The sequence below is a fragment of the Vombatus ursinus genome, unplaced genomic scaffold (genome assembly GCF_900497805.2).
Source record: "Vombatus ursinus unplaced genomic scaffold, bare-nosed wombat genome assembly UNPS02014165.1, whole genome shotgun sequence".
Classification (NCBI taxonomy): domain Eukaryota; kingdom Metazoa; phylum Chordata; class Mammalia; order Diprotodontia; family Vombatidae; genus Vombatus; species Vombatus ursinus.
The window spans coordinates 446,671-464,594 of NW_020953943.1; the positions used below are offsets into that span (position 1 = coordinate 446,671).

The window sequence follows — 17,924 nt, forward strand, 5'->3', positions numbered from 1 at the left end:
GGTTTGCCATTTCCTTCTCCAGCATTTTTTTTTTTTAAACAGAGGAGGAAACTGAGGCAAACAGGGTTAAGCGACTTGCTCAGAGTCACACGGCTAGTAAGTGTCAGAGGCTGGATTTGAATTTAGATCTTCCTGACTCCAGGCCCGGCAGCTGTATCCGCTGGTCCTGCCCATAGACATCTTCAAACTCCTTTCTAGTGAAACAGACTATCCATCCCAGGCCCCCACCCCCCAGGAAACCAGCGATTAGGTCCAGGCCCCCCCCCCCCCCCCCCCCCCCGCATCTTTAGGCTCTCACCGTCGCTATGGAAACAACACGCTCCTTCTCAAAGCCCCGCCCCCGACACGCTCTCCGTCCCTCCAAAGGCCGTCGCCGCCTGCTCCAAGGCTCCTGAAGGGAGGGGGAGTCGAAGTAGTTAAGTGAGGACTACCACTCCCAGGATGCCACGCGCTCTCTTCCGTCGGACGGTGGCTGCCGCCGTCCAGTCCCAGGAAAGAGATCTACGCGTGCGCTGGGCGGGGGGCGGGGGGAGAGGGAGGGAGGGAGGGAGGGAGGGGGTCGTCGCCCCTCCGCAGGAATTTCTTCGGGAGCATGTGCGGAAGGGGCGGGACGCTGAGGGCGCGCGGGGCATTGTGGGCCTGTCTCCCAGTCCGCTGCTCGGGGGGCTCGCTCGGCGCCGCCATCTCTCGGGGAGCAGAGGAGGGGGCAGGGGTGGAGGCGGAGGCCGCGCCTGTCTCCATGGTAACACGCTAGGCCGGGTGGGGGTGGGTGGCCATGATGATGGGGGAGGGAGGAGCGGCCCTGGTCGCCATGGTGACGGAGGGGCTTAATGAGCGGGAGCGCAATGGGTCTCCATGGTAACGGAAGAGGGTGGGTGGGGCGGGTGGGTCTGTGCTGCCCAGAGTAGTTCCCGACCTTGACCGTGACCTATGACCCCTTTTTACCTTTACCCCCAGGCCTGTCTTGACACTATCCCACTCCCAGCCCCCTGGGTCTGATCTCATCCTGAGCCCAACCAGGGCTCTCCCTGTCCTTGACCACTCCTCCTGGTCCTGTCTCCATCCCCATCCCCATCCCCCTCCTTATCCCTTGGTCCGTGCTCCTGCCCCCATCCCCATCTTGGTCCCCGGTGCTGCCCCATCCCCATCCCATCTCCGTCCCGGTGCTGCCCCCATCCCCATCCCCATCTCCGTCCCTGGTGCTGATCCCATTCCCATCCCCATCTCGGTCCCGGTGCTGCCCCCGTCCCCACCCCCATCTCGGTCCCTGCTGCTGCCCCCATCCCCATCTCGGTCCCTGGTGCAGCCCCCATCCCCATCCCCATCTCCGTCCCGGTGCTGCCCCCGTCCCCACCCCCATCTCCGTCCCTGGTGCTGCCCCCATCCCCATCTCGGTCCCTGGTGCTGACCCTATCCCCATCTCCCCACTGCCCTCCTGTCCCCAAACTCCTCCCAGCTGATCGGGTCTCATGCCATCCTTTCCCATTCCTTTTCTTTCCCCCATCTCCAGTTGCTTCCTGGTCCCTAACGCTGGCATTCCTGGGTCCCATCCTCTGTCCCAGGTCCTGCCCTTGCTCACCTGGTGCTGTCCCTTGCCTTCCTTCTCTTCAGCTTGTCCTCTGCCCCCTCCAGCTCCCACTCCCTACATTACCCTCTTTCTCCTGTGGCCTGCCCCAGCCCAGCTCCAGCTCTCATCCTCTCTCTCCTCTTAACCAGATCTCCTCCTGAAATCCTTTCTTCCCCTTGAACCTGTCTCCTCTTCCATCTCCAGCTCTGACCTCCACTCCCAGCCCCATCCCTTCTCAGGGAATATTTATGCTGACATTTCTCTAGTGCTTTTATTACATTCTTTCACATGGTCCTTGTGAGGTAGGCAGATAGTACAGATCAGTCAGTCAGTCACTAAATATTAAGTGTCTACTGTGTGCCAGGCCCTGTGCTAAGTGCTGGAGATATAAAAAAAGAGGCAAAAGTCAATCGCTGCCTTCAAGGAGCTCACAGTCTAATGGGGAAGACAGCAAACAAACAAAGATGTACAAACAAGTTATAGACAGGATATATAGGAAATAATTAGCAGAGGGAAGGCACTGGAATTGAGAGACTGCCCCAGGGTTCCTGTAGATGAGAATTGATTTTATTTTTTTGGTGAGGCAATCAAAATTAAGTGACTTGCCCAGGGTCACACAGTAAGTTTCGAGAGTCTGAGGTCAGATTTGAACTCAGGTCTTTTTGACTCCAAGGCCGGAGCTCTATCCACTGTACCACCTAGCTGCCTGTAGATGAGATTTTAGCTGGGACTTAAAGGAAGCCAGGGAGACCAGATGAGGAGGCAGAGATGAGGAGGGAGAGCGTCGCAGGCCTGGGGGACTCCCCGAGTGGATATCCAAGGAGATCTGAGAGGAACAGCAAAGAGGTTGGCATCACTGGATCTAAAAGCACAGGTTGCTGTGTAAGTCATAAGATGATTGCAAAGGAGGGTAGTTTATGAGGGGCTTTGAACTCCAAACAAGATTTTCTGTTTGATTCTAGAGGTGATAAGGAGTCGCTGGAGTTTATTGTGTGTAGGTGCCATGGTTGGATCTGTACTTCAGAAAATCACTTTAGTGGCTGAGCGGAGGATGGATTGAAGTGAGCAGACACTGCAGGGAGGTTGATCCCCCCAGCAGCTGTTGAAGTAATCCAGGTGTGAGGTGATGAGGGCCTGCCCTAGGGTAGGGGCTGTGTCAGAGGAGAGAAGGGGGCATACTGGGGAGATGGTTCGAAGATGAAGTCGTAGTGAGGGAAGAGAGTCCAGGGTGACTCTTAGCTTGTGAGCCTGAGGCACTTGGGAGAGTGGGGGGACCCTCCACAATAATAGGGAAGATGGGGGAGCAAAGGGGAAAGATAATGGGTTCAGTTTTGGAATTGGTGAATGTAAATGTCTATGGGACATAGTAAGGGAGAGGGGGGTGTCCCAAAACCTGGAGAGGTCTCACGGTTAGGAAGTGTCCGAGGAGGGACTGGGAGCCTTTGTGGTGCTCTCACTGCACACAGTCAGTCCTCAGAAAGACTTGACTCCCTGGTTCCGAGCACCTCCACTGCCCCTGCACATAGTCAGTCCTCAGGAAGAAGACTTGGGTACACTCTGGGGTGGGAGGGGGTGCAGAGAGGGTGGGAGGGAGAGAGAGGGAGGGGCCTCACGGTGCACCTGCCATCCATCCCACAGCCGGAGGAAGGAGCCTCGCGTTGTGCTGGCCTCGCCGCCGGTGGCGCCACCATGGGCGAGCTGGGCCTGGGCCTCGAATTCCACACGTGGCACCACTTCAGCACCTTCTTTGATGACTGGTGTGAGCGGCACAAAGTGCTGTTCATCATCGCCAGCCTCAAGCCCCTGACCTCTCTGCGCCAGCCTCCACTGCCCTACCTGCCCAGCCTGGCCACGACCCTGCGCTTCCGCTTTGTACGCCTCATCTGCAAGCACAGTGGCACCTATGTGGGGCAGAGCGTTGTGCAACGAGACCAGCAGTGAGTGCCTCCCTCCTGCCCCCTTCCTGGGTGCAGAGGTGGGGGCTACTGTCAGGTTGTCAGCAGAACAGCGGGGAGAGGATGGGGAGTTCAGCAGGCCCCAAGGGAGGCGGTCTGGGAGGTGGGAGCCAAATCCCTGGCCAAAGTGCAACCCTCAGCTTCCTTAAGAGAAGCGATGGGCTGTAGGGGCAGGCCATCAGACCCGTGTGAGTCTTGTGTTCAGTTCACTGCGGGCCCCAATGGGAGGAGAGCCAGAGGGGGCTGGCCAGTATGGGCAGCAGCCTGGAACCCAGACCATAGCAGGATTGGGTGTGGGCCTTGGGAATGGTGAGCCTGTAGGAGAGATGGCATCTGAAGGGTAGGACTGATTTAGTCTCTCTGGACCCCAAGGGCAGAGCCAGGAACAAGGATTGGGGGGAAGTTGCAGGCTGACTTCAGCTCTGCTGTCCATGGTGCTGCTTGGCTGTCCCCGAGTTACTTCCTCCTTAGGGCAGAGCCCCGCCCTCCACTGTCCTCTCTCTCGGGTTCTCTCTTTCCCACCTTTCTCCTGTCTCCTCGCCCCCCTCCCGCTTTCTCCCTGCCAGAAGCCAGAAGATTGACTGTCCGGCCCTCATCACCCTCCGCCTGGGCCCCAGGAAGGATCGGCTGGTGGTGACCGAAGCCAAACTGCAGCATAACCATCAGCTCTCGCCCAGGGAGTTCTCCCGATGCTTCAAGCGCCGCCAGCTGGAGGCCAGCCTGGGCCTGCCCATTCGTATCACCAACAGCGTCTCCAAGCGCTTCCTGGCCCCTGACCTCGTTTGGAACCTGGAAGACTACAGCCGGGCCAAGGATAAGGGCATGTGCAAGCTGCTTGGGGAGATGCACACACTGTTCCGGGCTGACCCGGGGGCCAAGGTCAAGCTGGTCTTCCAGGAGGATGTGGCCATCCTCAACTCCATCTTCTTGGCCACGTCTCACATGCACCAGCTGGCGCGTTCCTTCCCCCGCCTCCTCTTCTTGGACCAGGCGGCCAGCCTGCCTGGAGACTTTGAGCTGTACTCCGTCCTTTGCCAGGATGCCAATGGGCGAGGCCGTGAGGTGGCCTACTGCCTTGCCCGCAGAGGCACGCCTGACTTGCTGGTCTTCATCGTGGCCTCTTTGGTGCAGAGTGTGCCTGAGATCAAGGCCCTGGTGGAGTGTCTGACCATTGGTGTGTCCTGCCTCGCAGGTGTGGATACTGTGGAGGAGGTCTTGCCCTGCGCTAGAGTGCAGGTGTGCCGTGCTCAGGTCTTGGAGGCACTGGGGCGCAGGGCCCGAGAGCTGGCCGTGCCCGGGGAGCGGCACATCATCAACCTCCTGCACAACCTGGCCAATGCGGCTTCCCCTAAGGTCTACAGCCAGTATCTCAGTGACCTGGAAGACGTGGCCCCCCTCGAGTTCCTCCGCTACTTCCTGGAGACCTGGCATCCACACAAAGGCTCCTGGGTCGCCTGCTGGGCATACCATCGCGGGGAGAGCTGCCCCTTTGTGGACCACCTCGAGGCTCACAGGCAGAAGCTGCTACCTGCTCTGACGCGAGATTCATCTCTGGCGGGCTCTGTTCGGGGCCTGCTGGACCTTGAGAGCCTGCCCATGGAACTTCAGGGGCTGCAGGCTGAAGAGGTTGCTGGGCGCTACCAGGCAGTAGGACCTGGGGAGGTGGCAGCCCTGGTGGCTGAGGAACTGGCGCTGGCCCGCCACGGTGGGGGCATCCAGCCGGCAGAGGGTGGGGGCTTTGTGCTGGAGGGGACAGGCCGAGGAGCCGCCTTCACTGTGGGGGCTGACCTGGCCTCCTGTAGCTGCTCTATTTTCACAGCCGGCCACAGGCCCTGCCGTCACATTTTTGCTGCACGCCTGTGGGCAGGGAAGGCCCTCTTTGATGTCAGCCTTCTGCCCCCTGCTGGTGATGATGGGTAAGGCTCTTGACTGGGACCATGGTTGGACCTCCCTTTTTGCTAATTCCCACACTGGAGAGGGCAGAAGAGAACGTCATGGGTCTGCCTTCTTTCTCCTATTCCCCTGCCCCTCAGACCTGGACTGGCCTAGGAAGGAGGACTGGCAGGAGGGGTGCCTCCCGCAGGGACTAGGGAAGAAGAGGGGCAGTTTTGTATGATTGCTGGCAAGAATAAAACACATTCTGTGGGGTGTTCTACCTCCCACGAGTTGGGCCACTTTTTTGAGGGAAGGGGTGGTTGTGGAAGTGGGGATGAAAATGCATTTTTTTTTATCTGTGAAAGGTGTGGTGGGGGTGAGGTTGCAGTAGATGATCCCAAGGGCCCCTCTCAGCTCTAACATCGTTTTTGGTGTCAGGGAACCCCATAAGAAGACTTTCCCCCTATTGGGTCCAGCTTCTCTGGTACTGAAGGTCATTCTGTTACTTGACTCGGTGAATCCAGCATGCATTTTAAAAACACCTGCTGTGTAAGAGCCACGTACTTGGTGACGCCGGGAGACGAGAAGAGTTTGAGAGGATTTTGGATACCGTGGCTGCTTTCCTGCAGGTCATGGACTATTGGGAAGATGAGTGACAGGCGGGTAACAGGCATGGCATTATGGGGTCTGTCGGCAGAGGGAGGAGGGTTCCTGGAAGGCCTCTTAGAGGAGAGGGCATTATTGGAGCTGGTCACCAAAGGATGGGCAAGAGTGGAAGGGAGAGAGGAAAGGCCACAGGGCCAGGGCTCTGTGCTGAGACTGACCTGGCCTCCACCCTCTGGCCTGGAATGTCTGGTGGGCCCTGGCTAACTCTTACGGTCTAGATTTAGAGACAGGAGATGCCTTCAAGGACATCTAGCTTGATCCCTACATTTTGCTGATGAGGCAGCTGAGGCACCCCCCACCCTGGTTTCAAGGACTTACTCAAAGTCATCGTAACTAGTGTGTGTCAGATTCAGAATTTGAACCCAGGTCTTTCAGACTTCCAGATCCAACATACTTTCTACTACCTAATTGCTTGAGAGTGCTGGTCTTAAATTTCCTTATTTATAAAATGGGTGGGTTGGATTAGATCAGGGTTTCTTAACCTTTTTTGTGTCATGGCATTCTGGTGAAACCTATGGGCCCCTTCTCAGGATAATGGTTTTTTAAAATTTATTTTTAATAGTATTTTAGCTTTTCCAATTATATGTAAAAATACTTTTTTGCATTCATTTAAAAAATTTTTTGAGTTCCAAATTTTTTCCCTCCCTCCTTTTCCTCTACCGTCCCTAAAAAGGTAAGAATTTTAAATAGGTTATATGTACAATCATGTAAAACATTTCCACGTTAGTCATGTTGTGAGAGAAGAAACGGATCAAAAAGAAAAAAAAACATGAAAAAAATGAAGTGAAAAGTAGTATGCTTCAATCTGCATTCAGACTCCGTCAGTTCTTTCTCTGGATGTGGATAGCATTTTCCATCATGAGTCTTTTGGAATTGGCTTGGATCATTATATTGCTGCGAAGAGCTAAGTCATTCATAGTGGATCATTGTACAATATTGCTGTTATTGTGTACGATGTTCTTCTGGTTCTGCTCACTTCACTTTGCATCAGTTCATGTAAATCTTTGTAGGTTTCAGAATAATGTTTTCAAATGCAAAAAAAAATACATAGGATTGTAAAGGAAACTATATTGAGATATAGTTGTCAAAATATTTATTAAAAAATTGAGGGACTCCACTTAGGAACTCCTGAGTCAGAGGCTTCTTTAAAAAAAAATTATTGAATATTTTATTTTTCCCCAATTACATGTAAAAACAATTTTTAACATTTGCCTTTTTTTTTTAAATTTTGAGTTCTAAATTCTCTTACTACTCTCCTTTCCCACTTTATTGAGAAGGTAAGCAATTTGATATAGGTTATATATGTGCAGTCATACAAAACATTTCCATATTAGTTATGAAAGAAAACACAGACAGAAAAAAACCCGATAGGAAAAATAAAGACAATTTTTAAAAGTATGGTTCATTCTGCATTCAGACTCCATCAGTCCTTTCTCTGGATGTGAATAGCACTTTTTTTTTTTTTTTTAACCATAAGTCCTTTGGAATTGTCTTGGATCATTGTATTGCTGAGAATAGCTAAGCCATTCACAATCGATCATTGTACAATATTGTCGTTACTGTGTACAATATTCTGTTTCTGCTCATTTCACTTTGCGTCAGTTCATGTAGGTCTTTCTAGGTTTTTTTGAGAGCATCCTGCTTATCATTTCCTATGGCACAATAATATTCCATCACAATCATATGCCACAAATTCTTCAGCCATTTTTTAATTGATGAGCATCCCCTCAATTTCCAATTCTATACCACCGTAAAAAGCTGCTATAAATATTTATGTACATATAGTTCCTTTTCCTTTTTTTTTTTTAAATAGAGATCTAGTAGTAATATTGCTGGGTCAAAGGGTATTCATGGTTTTATAGCCCTTTGGGCATAGTTCCAAATTCAACCAAATGGTTGAATCAGTGCGCAACTGTACCAACGGTGCACTAATGTCCCAATTTTCCCACATCCCCTCCAACATTTCTCATTTTCCTTTTCTGTCATATTAGTCCATCTAATAGGTGTGAGGTGGTACCTCGGAGTTGTTTTAATTTGCATCTCGCTAATCAATAGTGATTTAGAGCATTTTTTCGTATGACTATAGATAGCTTTGATTTCTTAATCTGAAAACTGCCTGTTCATATCCTTTGGGGGGAAAAATGGACATTCAATGAAATAGCGGACTTTCAAGTATTTGTGGTGAAAAGACCAGAACTGAATAGAAAATTTGACTTTCAAATACAAGACTCAAGAAAAGGTAAACTAGGAAATAGAAATCATAAGGGACTCAATAAGATTAAACTGTTTATATTCCTACATGGGGAATTGCCTGAATTTATCAATTGGGGAATGGCTCTTATTTTTATAAATTTGACTCAGTTCTCTATATGTTTGAGAAATGAGGCCTTGCTATAATTTTTTTTTCACAGTTACAATTTTTAAAATTTTTATTTTTAGGCAATTGGGATTAAGTGACTTGCCCAAGGTCACACAGCTAGTAAGGGTCAAGTGTTTGGTCTGAGGCCAGATTTGAACTCAGATCCTCTTGACTTCAGGGCTGGTGCTCTATTCACTGTGCCACCTAACTGCCCCACAGTTCTATTTTTACCTGTGTATTTGCCTCCATCCTGTTTTCCCCATATTTATCCTATTCTCTTTCTCCTTTCACCCTGTCCACTCTCAAAAGTGTTTTGCCTCTAACTACTGCCTCTCTCCATCCACCATCCCTTCTATCAGCTTCCCCTCCCACTTCCCTTGCCTTCCTACTTTCCTGTATGGTAAGATAGAATTCTATACCCAGCTGAACATGTATGTTATTGCCTCTTTGAGCCTCTGTTGAGAGTAAAGTTCAAGTGCCTCCCCCACCTTCCCTTTCACTGTAAAAGCTCTTTTGTGCCTCTTTTATGTGAGCTAATTTACTCTATTCTACCTCTCCCTTTCCCCTTCTCCCAGTGCATCTCTTTCTCATCCCTTAATTTAATTTTTTTTATTTTAGATATCCCATCATAGTCAACAACCCACCCCTGCCCTCTGTCTAGGTATACTGCTAACTGCCCTCATAGTGAAAAAGTTCTTAGAAGTTATAAGTATCATCTTCCAAATATAGAAATGGAAACAGTTTAACCTTATTGAGTCCCTTATGGTTTCTCTCTTTTTAAAATTTTTTTTATTAATTTATTTTGATTTATAAACAATCACTTCCATATGCTTTTGAGTTTAAAGTTTTCTCCCCCTTCCTCCCCACCTCCCTCCCCAAGATGGTGCACAATCTGATATAGGCTATATATATATACATTCCTATTAAACATATTTTCATATTAGTGATGTTGTAAGTAAAAATTAGAACCAATAGGAGGAACCACCAGAAAGAGGAAACAAAACTCAACAGAAGAGAAAAAAAATAGCAATTCAACTTCCATAGTTCTTTCTTTGGATATAGATAGCATTTTCCATCATGAGGCCTTTGGAGATGTCTTAGATCCTAACATTGCTGGGAAGGGTTAAGTTTATCAATATTAGTCATCATACAACGTGGCTGTTATTGTGTACAACCTTCTCTTGGTTCTGCTCACTTCACTCAGCATCAGACCATACAAGTCTTTCCAGGTTTTTGTGAAGTCAGCCTGTTCATCATTTCTTATAGCACAATAGAATTCCATTACATTCATATACCACAACTTGCTCAGCCATTCCCCAATTGATGGGCATCCTCTCAATTTCCAATTCTTTGCCACCACAAAAAGAGCTGCTATGAATATTTTTGTACATGTGGGTCCTTTTCCCATTTGTATGATCACTTTGGGATATAGTCCTAGAAGTGCTATTGCTGGGTCGAAGGTTATGCACATTTTTATAGCTCTTTGAGCATAGTTCCAAATTGCTCTCCAAAAATGGTTGGATCATTTCACAACTCCACCAACGATGCATTAGTGTTCCAATTTTCCCACATCTTTAATATTTATCATTTTCCTGTTTTGTTATATTGGCCAATCTGATAGGTGTGATGTGGTACCTCATAGTTGTTTTGATTTGCATTTCGCTAATCAGTAGTGATTTAGAGCATTTTTTCATATGACTATAGATGGCTTTAATTTTTTCATCTGAGAACTGCCTGTTCATATCCTTTGACCATTGGTTTCTCTTTTTCATTTACCTTCTCTTGAGTCTCGTATTTGAAAGTTAAATTTTCTGTTCAGTTCTGGTCTTTTCATCAGGAATGCTCGAAAGTCCTCTATTTCATTGAATGTCTACTCCCCCTGCCCTGCCCCCCCCCACAAAAGCATTATACTCAGTTTTGCTGGGTAGGTGATTTTTGGGTGTAACCTTAGCTCCTTTGCCCTCCAGAATGTCATATTCTAAGCCCTCTGATCCTTTAATGTAGAAGCTGCTAAATCTTGTGTTATCCTGACTGTGGCTCCATGATATTCAAATCATTTCTTTCTGGCTGCTTGCAGTATTTTCTCCTTGACTTAGGAGCTCTGGAACTCAGCTATGGTATTCCTGGGAGTTTTCATTTTGGGATCTCTTTCAGGAGATGACCAGTGGATTCTTCCAATTTCTATTTTACCCTCTGGTTCTAGAATATCAGGGCAGTTTTTCTTGAAAATTTCTTGAAAAGATTATATTTAGGCTTTTTTTTAATCATGGTTTTCAGGGAGTTCAATAATTCTTAAATTATCTCTTCTGGGTCTGTTTTCCAGGTCAGTTGTTTTTCCAATGAGGTATTTCACATTTTCTTCTATTTTTCATTTTTTTGATTTTATTTTATTGTTTCTTGATGTCTCATGGAATCATTAGCTTCCATTTGCCCAATTCTAATTTTTAAAGAATTATTATCTTCAGTGAGCTTTTGTACCTCCTTTTTCATTTGGCCAGTTCTACTTTTTAAGAAGTTCTTTTCTTCAGCGAATTTTTGTGCATCTTTTTCCTGTTTGTCCAATTCTTCTTTTTAAAGCGTTCTTCTCTTCATTGGATTTTTGTGCCTTTTTGGGCATTTGGCCTAACTTGTTTTTTAAGGTGTTATTTTCTTCAGTTTTTTGGGGTTTCCTTAACCAAGCTGTTGAGTCTTTTTTCATGATTCTCTTTCATCACTCTTATTTCTTGCCTCAAATTTTCCTCTACCTCTCTTACTTGATTTTTAAATCCTTTTTGAGCTCTTCCACCGCTGGAGACCAATTTACATTTACTTTTGAGGCTTCGGATGTAGCAGTTTTGACTTGTTGTCTTCTTCTGAATTTGTGTTTCGATCTTACCTATCACCATAATGACTTTCTATGGTCAGGTTCTTTTCTTTTTTTGCTCATTTTTCTAGCCTGTTTAATGACTTTTAACTCTCTGTTAAAGTGGGGCTGTGCTGCTGGGGTAGATGGGGCACCGTCCCAAGCTTCAGGCCTTTCTTGCGGCTGTTCTCAGAGCTAGTTCTGGGCGTCTGTAAGTTTTTAGTTTATGATCCAAGGAGAGGTGTGTTTACTACTTTCCTGGCCTGTGCTCTGGTCTGTGAGCAATCACAAGCACTCTTTTCTCCCCTGGAACTCTGATGAGTGTCCTTGCTCCACTGTTCCTGTAAGCTCTGGTGTGCTAGTGCTCCTCCTCAGAGCCACGTATAGGCAACGCAACCAGAATCCTCACCCAGTGCCAGCAGAGGGACCCCTGCAATCTTCTTTTGACCAGTCGCCTGACCCCCTTCCTGTCTGTGGGCTGAGGTCTGGAAGCTGCCACTACAGCCTCTGCTTCAGTTGCTCTCAAGGCCTGCACTGGACTGCGCTCCACTGTCACACTGGTGTGACACGCTTTCCTGCCTTCCTTCTAAGTTGTTTTGGGCTGGAAAATTGTTTTACTCTACCTTTTATGGGTTCTGCTGCTCCAGGATTCATTTTGAGGTAATATTTAAAGTTCTTTAGAGGGGAATTTGGGGGAGCTCAGGCAACTCTCTGCCTTTTCTCTACCTTGGCTTTGCCCCCCCCCCCCCCCCCCCCCCCCCCCCCCCAATCAGAAGGCTTCTAAGGTGCCTGTGGGCTCTCACATGCTTGTGTTAGAGAACTTTGGTACCTCTGAGTCTTTTTTTTTTTTTTTTTTTTTTTAATTGACTTGTTGGGTGACCTTAGCTAAATAACTCCGCCTTTCTTGGCCTCCGTTTTCTCCTCTTTTTAAAAAGGGGTGGGGGAATGAAATCCAAGATCCTGTCAGCATAGTCAGGCAGCCCTGAGACTATCTGGCCGTGTGATCCACAAAAGGTAGGCCTCCTCCCTTAGACCCGCACAAGATCCACTCCCCTGCCCCCTACCCCCAACTCATCCCTTTTCACCTTCATGGCAGAATGTGGGCCATAAAGGTGGGTATCTGCCAAAGGGCTGTCCTGAGCCTGCTTTTTTTCTCTGTATTCTCTCACTTGGTGATCTCATCAGTTCCCGTGGGTTGAGTTATCTGATCTATGCAGATGACTTCTGGGTAGCCAGCCTCAACATTTCTGCTAAGCTCTCCTGAATCCAGATTCACCACTTGCCTCTTGGACATCTCCAGATGGATGTCCAGTAGGCATCTCAAACCCAATGTGTCCAAACAGAACTCGTGCTCTTTCCCTGCAAACCCTCTCCTTTTTCCAGTTTCCCCGTTGTCCCGGTCCCCTAGGCTCGGTGTCCCGGTCCCCTAGGCTCGGTGTCCCGGTCCCCTAGGCTCGGTGTCCCGGTCCCCTAGGCTCGCCACTTTGGTTATCACCTTGACATCCTTCTCACTCACCCCACCCTTGACCCCACCTGGCCAATCTGTCTTCTTGTTTCTACTCTCATAGCGTCTCTTACATGCCCCCTTCTCTCCATTTACACAGCCACTATCTGAGCTCAGGCCTTCATCAACTCATTGGAATGTTGTATTATTAATACAGTAGTAATTATAATCATAATACTGTATTAGCCTTCTGGTTTGTCTCTCCTCATTCTAATCCGTTTTTCCAAAGTACACCTCATGTCAGATCTGACCACAGTACCTGCCTTTCTCAGTAAACTCCAGTGGCTCCCTATTGCCTCCAGGCTCAAATATAAATGTGTAAAGCCCTTCACAGCCCAACCCCTGCCTACCTTTCCAGTCTTCTTACACCTTCCTCCCCTCCACATATTCTACCATCTAGCAACACCGGCTGTCTTGATGTCCCACCAAGTCCTGACCATTTTTTTCATCGGCTGGAGTGCTATCCCTCCTCACCTCTCCCTTCTGGCCTTTCCTGGTCCCCTCCATGGCTAACACCTTTCCTCTAATGTCACTTCCTATTTACCCTGAATATCTCTTGTTTGTATGTAATTGTTGTCTCTCTTATTAGAATGTGAGCTCCTTGAGGGCAGGACCCTATATTTATTTGCCTTTCTTTGTATCCCAGTACTTAGCACAGTGCTTGGCATGTAGCAAATCCTTAATAAATTCTTGTTTTGGACTGGGAAGGAGAGAATAAAAATAGTTAGAGAGTAGAAACAAACTTGGCCTTTTTGCTGATGACACGGGGTTATCAGGAGCACTTGTCTGGTCCCTTCTTTCTGTTTACAACTGATAAACCTTTTCAGGGTATGTATTTGGATGGAACAGGGAGGCTGTGACTTCTTGTTGCTTGGGCTATGAGTGTGCTCCATTTTCCTGGAATGAATGCATTGAGGTTTGTGAGGGCATTCAGTCAGTCCCTTCTGTCCTCTAGTCTGTCAGCCCAATGGTCCCCTCAATCCCAGGAGCCTACTGAATCCCTCCAGGCCCCTTGGTCACAGAATTACAGAATTTAAGACCTGGAAGGGATTTTAGAAGCTATCTAATCCTATCTGTTCCTGAGTGGGAATTCCCTTTATTAATGTCCCAACAAGAGGTCATCTAGCTGTTGCTTGAAGACGGGCAGTGAAGAGGGGGAGGACTCGTGACTTCAGGTCGGCTTGTTCTCTTGTCCCTTCTATCCCTACATTAAACCTAAATCTGATTTTCTATTTCTTAACTTTTGTTCCTGCCCTCCAAGGAAAAGTCTAATCCATTTTCTGTGGAATAACCCTCAAATACTTGAAGACAACAATCACTTCTGATTAAATCTCTCCTCTCCAGGCTAAACATTTAGGTCCTTTTAACAGTTTTCATAAGGTGTGGACTTGAGACCCTTTACTATCTTGGTCACTCTCTTCTGGGTATGTGCCAAAGGCCTATTACAAGTGCCTTGCGGGGAGGCTCCGAAGGAAAGTATGGGAGAGAAGAGGTATTAGACTGACTACCCAAATTGAAGGTCCACAGAGCTGTTGTGCTGACCTCATTGTTATATGCCTGTGAAACCTGGACAGGATACCAGCGCCGTGCCAGGAAACTGAATCACTTCCATTTGAATTGTCTTAGGAAGATTCTGAAGATCACCCGGCAGGATAGGGTACCAGACACTGAGGTCTTTTCTTGAACCAAAGTACCAAGCATTCAAACTCTACTTCAGAGAGTACAACTCTGATGGGCTGGCCATGTTGTTCAAATGCAAAACGTACCCTTGCCAAAAAGACTCTTTTATGGAGAACAAACACAGAGCAAGCATTCACAAGGTGATCAGAAGAAGCGATATAAGGAAACTCTCAAGGTCTCTTAAGAACTTTGGAGTTGATTGTGTGACATGCAGACGCTGGCACAGGACCATCCAGTGTGGTGTGCCCACGTCAGAGAAGGTGCTGTGCTCTATGAGCAAAGCAGAATTGAAATAGCTCCGAAGAAGTGCAAGACGCAGAAATTTAGAGCATCCACCCCAGATGTTCCCACTGACCATTTGGGCCTGACCCATGGGAGAACATTCTGAGCTGTTGGTCTGGTCAGCCACAGTAGGACACACTGAAACTTGACTCTAGCCTAGTGGTGTCATTTTGGTCTTCTTCGAGATAGTAACTAACCAGCTGTCGACCTGAAAGTTGGTTAAAAAGGCAACAAGCTAGGTGATAAGCAAATTCATATTGTTTACTCCCTTAAGTTAGCGACATGTACGTGGAGCCAGAGCTTGAACTCTGACTGAATCAAGCAATTTTAGGAGGACATTCAAACCCTGACTCAGGAAGTCTGTGTTACTCAGATTTATGGTCTTCATATGTGTTTATTTCACTCTGTCTTTTTGTGGGTTCTACTGCTTTAGAATTTGTTTAGAGCCATTTTTTATAGGTATTTGGAGGGGTTTGGGGTAGAGCTCCAGGAAGTCCCTGCTTTCACTCTTCCATCTTGGCTCCACCCCCTCCATATATGTTTAACCACAGCATGAGAAAGGAATTTTCCTAATTGGATAGGTTGTAAATACAATGAGATAGGAGAATGTCCAAGTGTCAGTTGAAATTATAGATCCAGGATATCTGTGTTTAACATAGAATATGTCCATAAAATACCAAGATAAGAAAAGTCCCGTCATTCAAAGTAGTGTCGGGGTTAAGGTGCATTATCCTCAGTGGCCGTAACAGAGAAATGCTCCTGTTCAGCCTCAGTTGCTGACACAGGAAGGGGAATTTTGAGTTCATTTAGAGAACAAAAAAAAGGCATGTCTTATGTTGGGGAGCTTCTTCTAGTTGATTAGTTCAGACTTTGGCCCTTACTGGGGCTCAAATGATCTTAAATGATCATCATTTTCTCCTTTTAATCAAAGGTAAGCCAAAGGCGCCACCTGTAGTCCAAGGAAGGTATGGGAAAAACCTTCCTCTTCCTCAGGAGGTGGGAAAAGATGTCCACGTGGAGTGGGCATCTTCAGATGATCCCAGAGTCCACATCCAGAGGTTGGTAGCTATGGGAGTAGTCACACAGACCTGATAGGGGCTCTTAGAAGACATATGAGCTGATAATTCAGAGAAAATAGCATCGCATAGGTCCTTAGTTAAAGGCACATAGAGATGGTTCAGTTTCCCAGCCACGAAGGGCTAGGTTCAAACAATACAACAACATTTTTTTCATAATTCACAAAATTGCATAATTACATCAAGTCAGGTACAGATTAAACTACTCAGGGGGCTCACAATAGACTAATTTTGAGAAGGGAGATTTACATGTCACCAACATAACCAAGAAAACTTAAACATGAACCATACAAATCAATGCAATCATTATTACCAATTTAAATAACATTAAATTCCTTGTATCCCAGTAACCTATTCCCAATGTCTATTTAAATAGCACCTTTTGAATTCCAGATGTCTCATGTAGTTATCTGGTCTCCAGATATACTTTTTCAGACCATAGATTTTATTCTTAGGACAGTTCTAAAAGGGAGTTCTGCTTCTCTGGTTCAGGTCTAGAAGCTCCCAGATAATTCTTACTTATTATAAATTGGTACAATCACTAAAATTTGGTTCTCCATTTTTGACATCATCTGCTGTTTCTGTCCTTACTTAAATCTTGTACCTGGTATAAGAATCTTTTAAAATGTGAAGGTCCAACCATAAAATGAGGTCTCCTGCCTTTTAAAATTACCAGAGAGATACCTTAATAAAGGAGAAATAATTTTGCTTACTTTTACCACTATCCTATACAATTTTTGGTGTAAAAATCTAAATTTGAGATCTTATTACCTGAACATGCTTAAAGCTTGGATTTCCGTGATAGATACATTTTATTATTATATGATCGGAAGCCGATCATATACATCTATGTATAATTCTTAGAGGAATCAGTCTAATCCTGTTGCTTTTCTCAAAATTTGCTATCCCATTTAATTAGACATCTATCACATTACATCTTTGTCTTATTACTTTGTCTAAACATTTCCTCCTTAGGAGGATGTTATCCCTGTATTATTATTATTTGGCCATGAATGTAAGTTAATATTGTAAGCTATTCATACTTGCATCCTATTATGACAACTCAGAGGTGTTCCAGTATCCATCTATTATTTAATAAATGTCATACTGTACTTACAGAATTTCTTGATTACAGATATTTGCTCTAAAAGAAAATGAGGGACAATGTTGTATATCATATCAGAAGGAAAGAACTTCCGTAGCTCTGTCTGATTTCAGGCGTGAGTCATATTTGATAGTCAATCATGCAGTCACCTGATGTTAAAAGCAGGGCTCAGGATTAATCAGGTGAGGAATTTTTCCTTTTCAGAAAGGAAATAGCACAATTGGGAAACAGAGTCAGAAAGATCCTACTTAGGCTGCGTCCAAGGTCATCCTCAAAACTCTTCCCAGGCACAGACATCCACCTTTAGCAGTTCTCAACCTGCAGCACACGCCATTCTACTGTTGGCTTCATGACAACTCAGACAATTATCCCGGGTAATCAAAGCTCAGAACAACAGTAAAGTGCAGTCCTGTAAAGTCTTGAATAGCAAGTTCCAATAATCAGAGCTTCAGGTGGGTATAGCTCTCAAGGATCACATATCCTAGATGACAAGTATTTAATGTCACATTGGTAACAGTAAGAAATTGATCACAGAAAAGTACTACTGCTCTCATAATTCCTTTCAACAATAGGACATCTTTATTTTTTTATTTTATTTTTGTATTTTTAGGCAATTGGGGTTAAGTGACTTGCCCAGGGTCACACAACTAGTAAGTGTCAAGTGTTTGGTCTAAGGCTGGATGGGAACATCTTAAGGTCAGTCTTAAGCAGTCTGCATAAATTTCTGCACATGTTCTGCTTTCAGATTAAAAATAATATTAGATTTCCCATTAAGATAACACAGAAGAGCTCATAAGTTACTACTCTTCACTGATGTGGCTGTCTGCACTGGAATCCTATTCCAGTTTGAACAAAGCAAAGAGGTTTCTGACTAACCTCACAAGTTGATGGATTTATGTCCTTGTTTCACCAACTTTTTTATTCATTGTAAGTATACTCACTGTGGAAGAATGAGACACTTCAGGATTTGAATCATACACACACACACACACACACACACACACACACACACA

At 46.4% G+C, this 17,924-nt stretch overlaps 1 protein-coding gene across 5 annotated transcripts; it reads left to right on the forward strand.

Moving 5' to 3' along the window:
- Positions 1 to 464: 464 nt before the first annotated feature.
- On the forward strand, positions 465 to 5,663 carry LOC114041070 (uncharacterized protein ZSWIM9-like). Of its 5 annotated transcripts, none has more exons than XM_027859304.1 (4): positions 465 to 507; positions 2,530 to 2,683; positions 3,206 to 3,504; positions 4,089 to 5,663. In XM_027859304.1, the coding sequence occupies exons 3-4, from the start codon at positions 3,257 to 3,259 to the stop codon at positions 5,440 to 5,442; spliced, it is 1,602 nt and encodes a 533-aa protein (XP_027715105.1). In that variant the 5' UTR covers positions 465 to 507; positions 2,530 to 2,683; positions 3,206 to 3,256; the 3' UTR covers positions 5,443 to 5,663. The 5 variants fall into 5 exon arrangements, with proteins under 5 accessions (XP_027715105.1, XP_027715103.1, XP_027715101.1 ...); XM_027859302.1 differs by lacking the exon at positions 465 to 507 and adding an exon at positions 660 to 742; XM_027859303.1 differs by lacking the exon at positions 465 to 507 and adding an exon at positions 2,307 to 2,413.
- Positions 5,664 to 17,924: the final 12,261 nt, after the last annotated feature.

Excerpts from the sequence above, each read along its gene's own strand:
- LOC114041070 (XM_027859300.1), top strand. Across the intron at positions 3,505-4,088 it reads GTTGTGCAACGAGACCAGCA|AAGCCAGAAGATTGACTGTC; the intron begins GTGAGTGCCTCC and ends TCTCCCTGCCAG.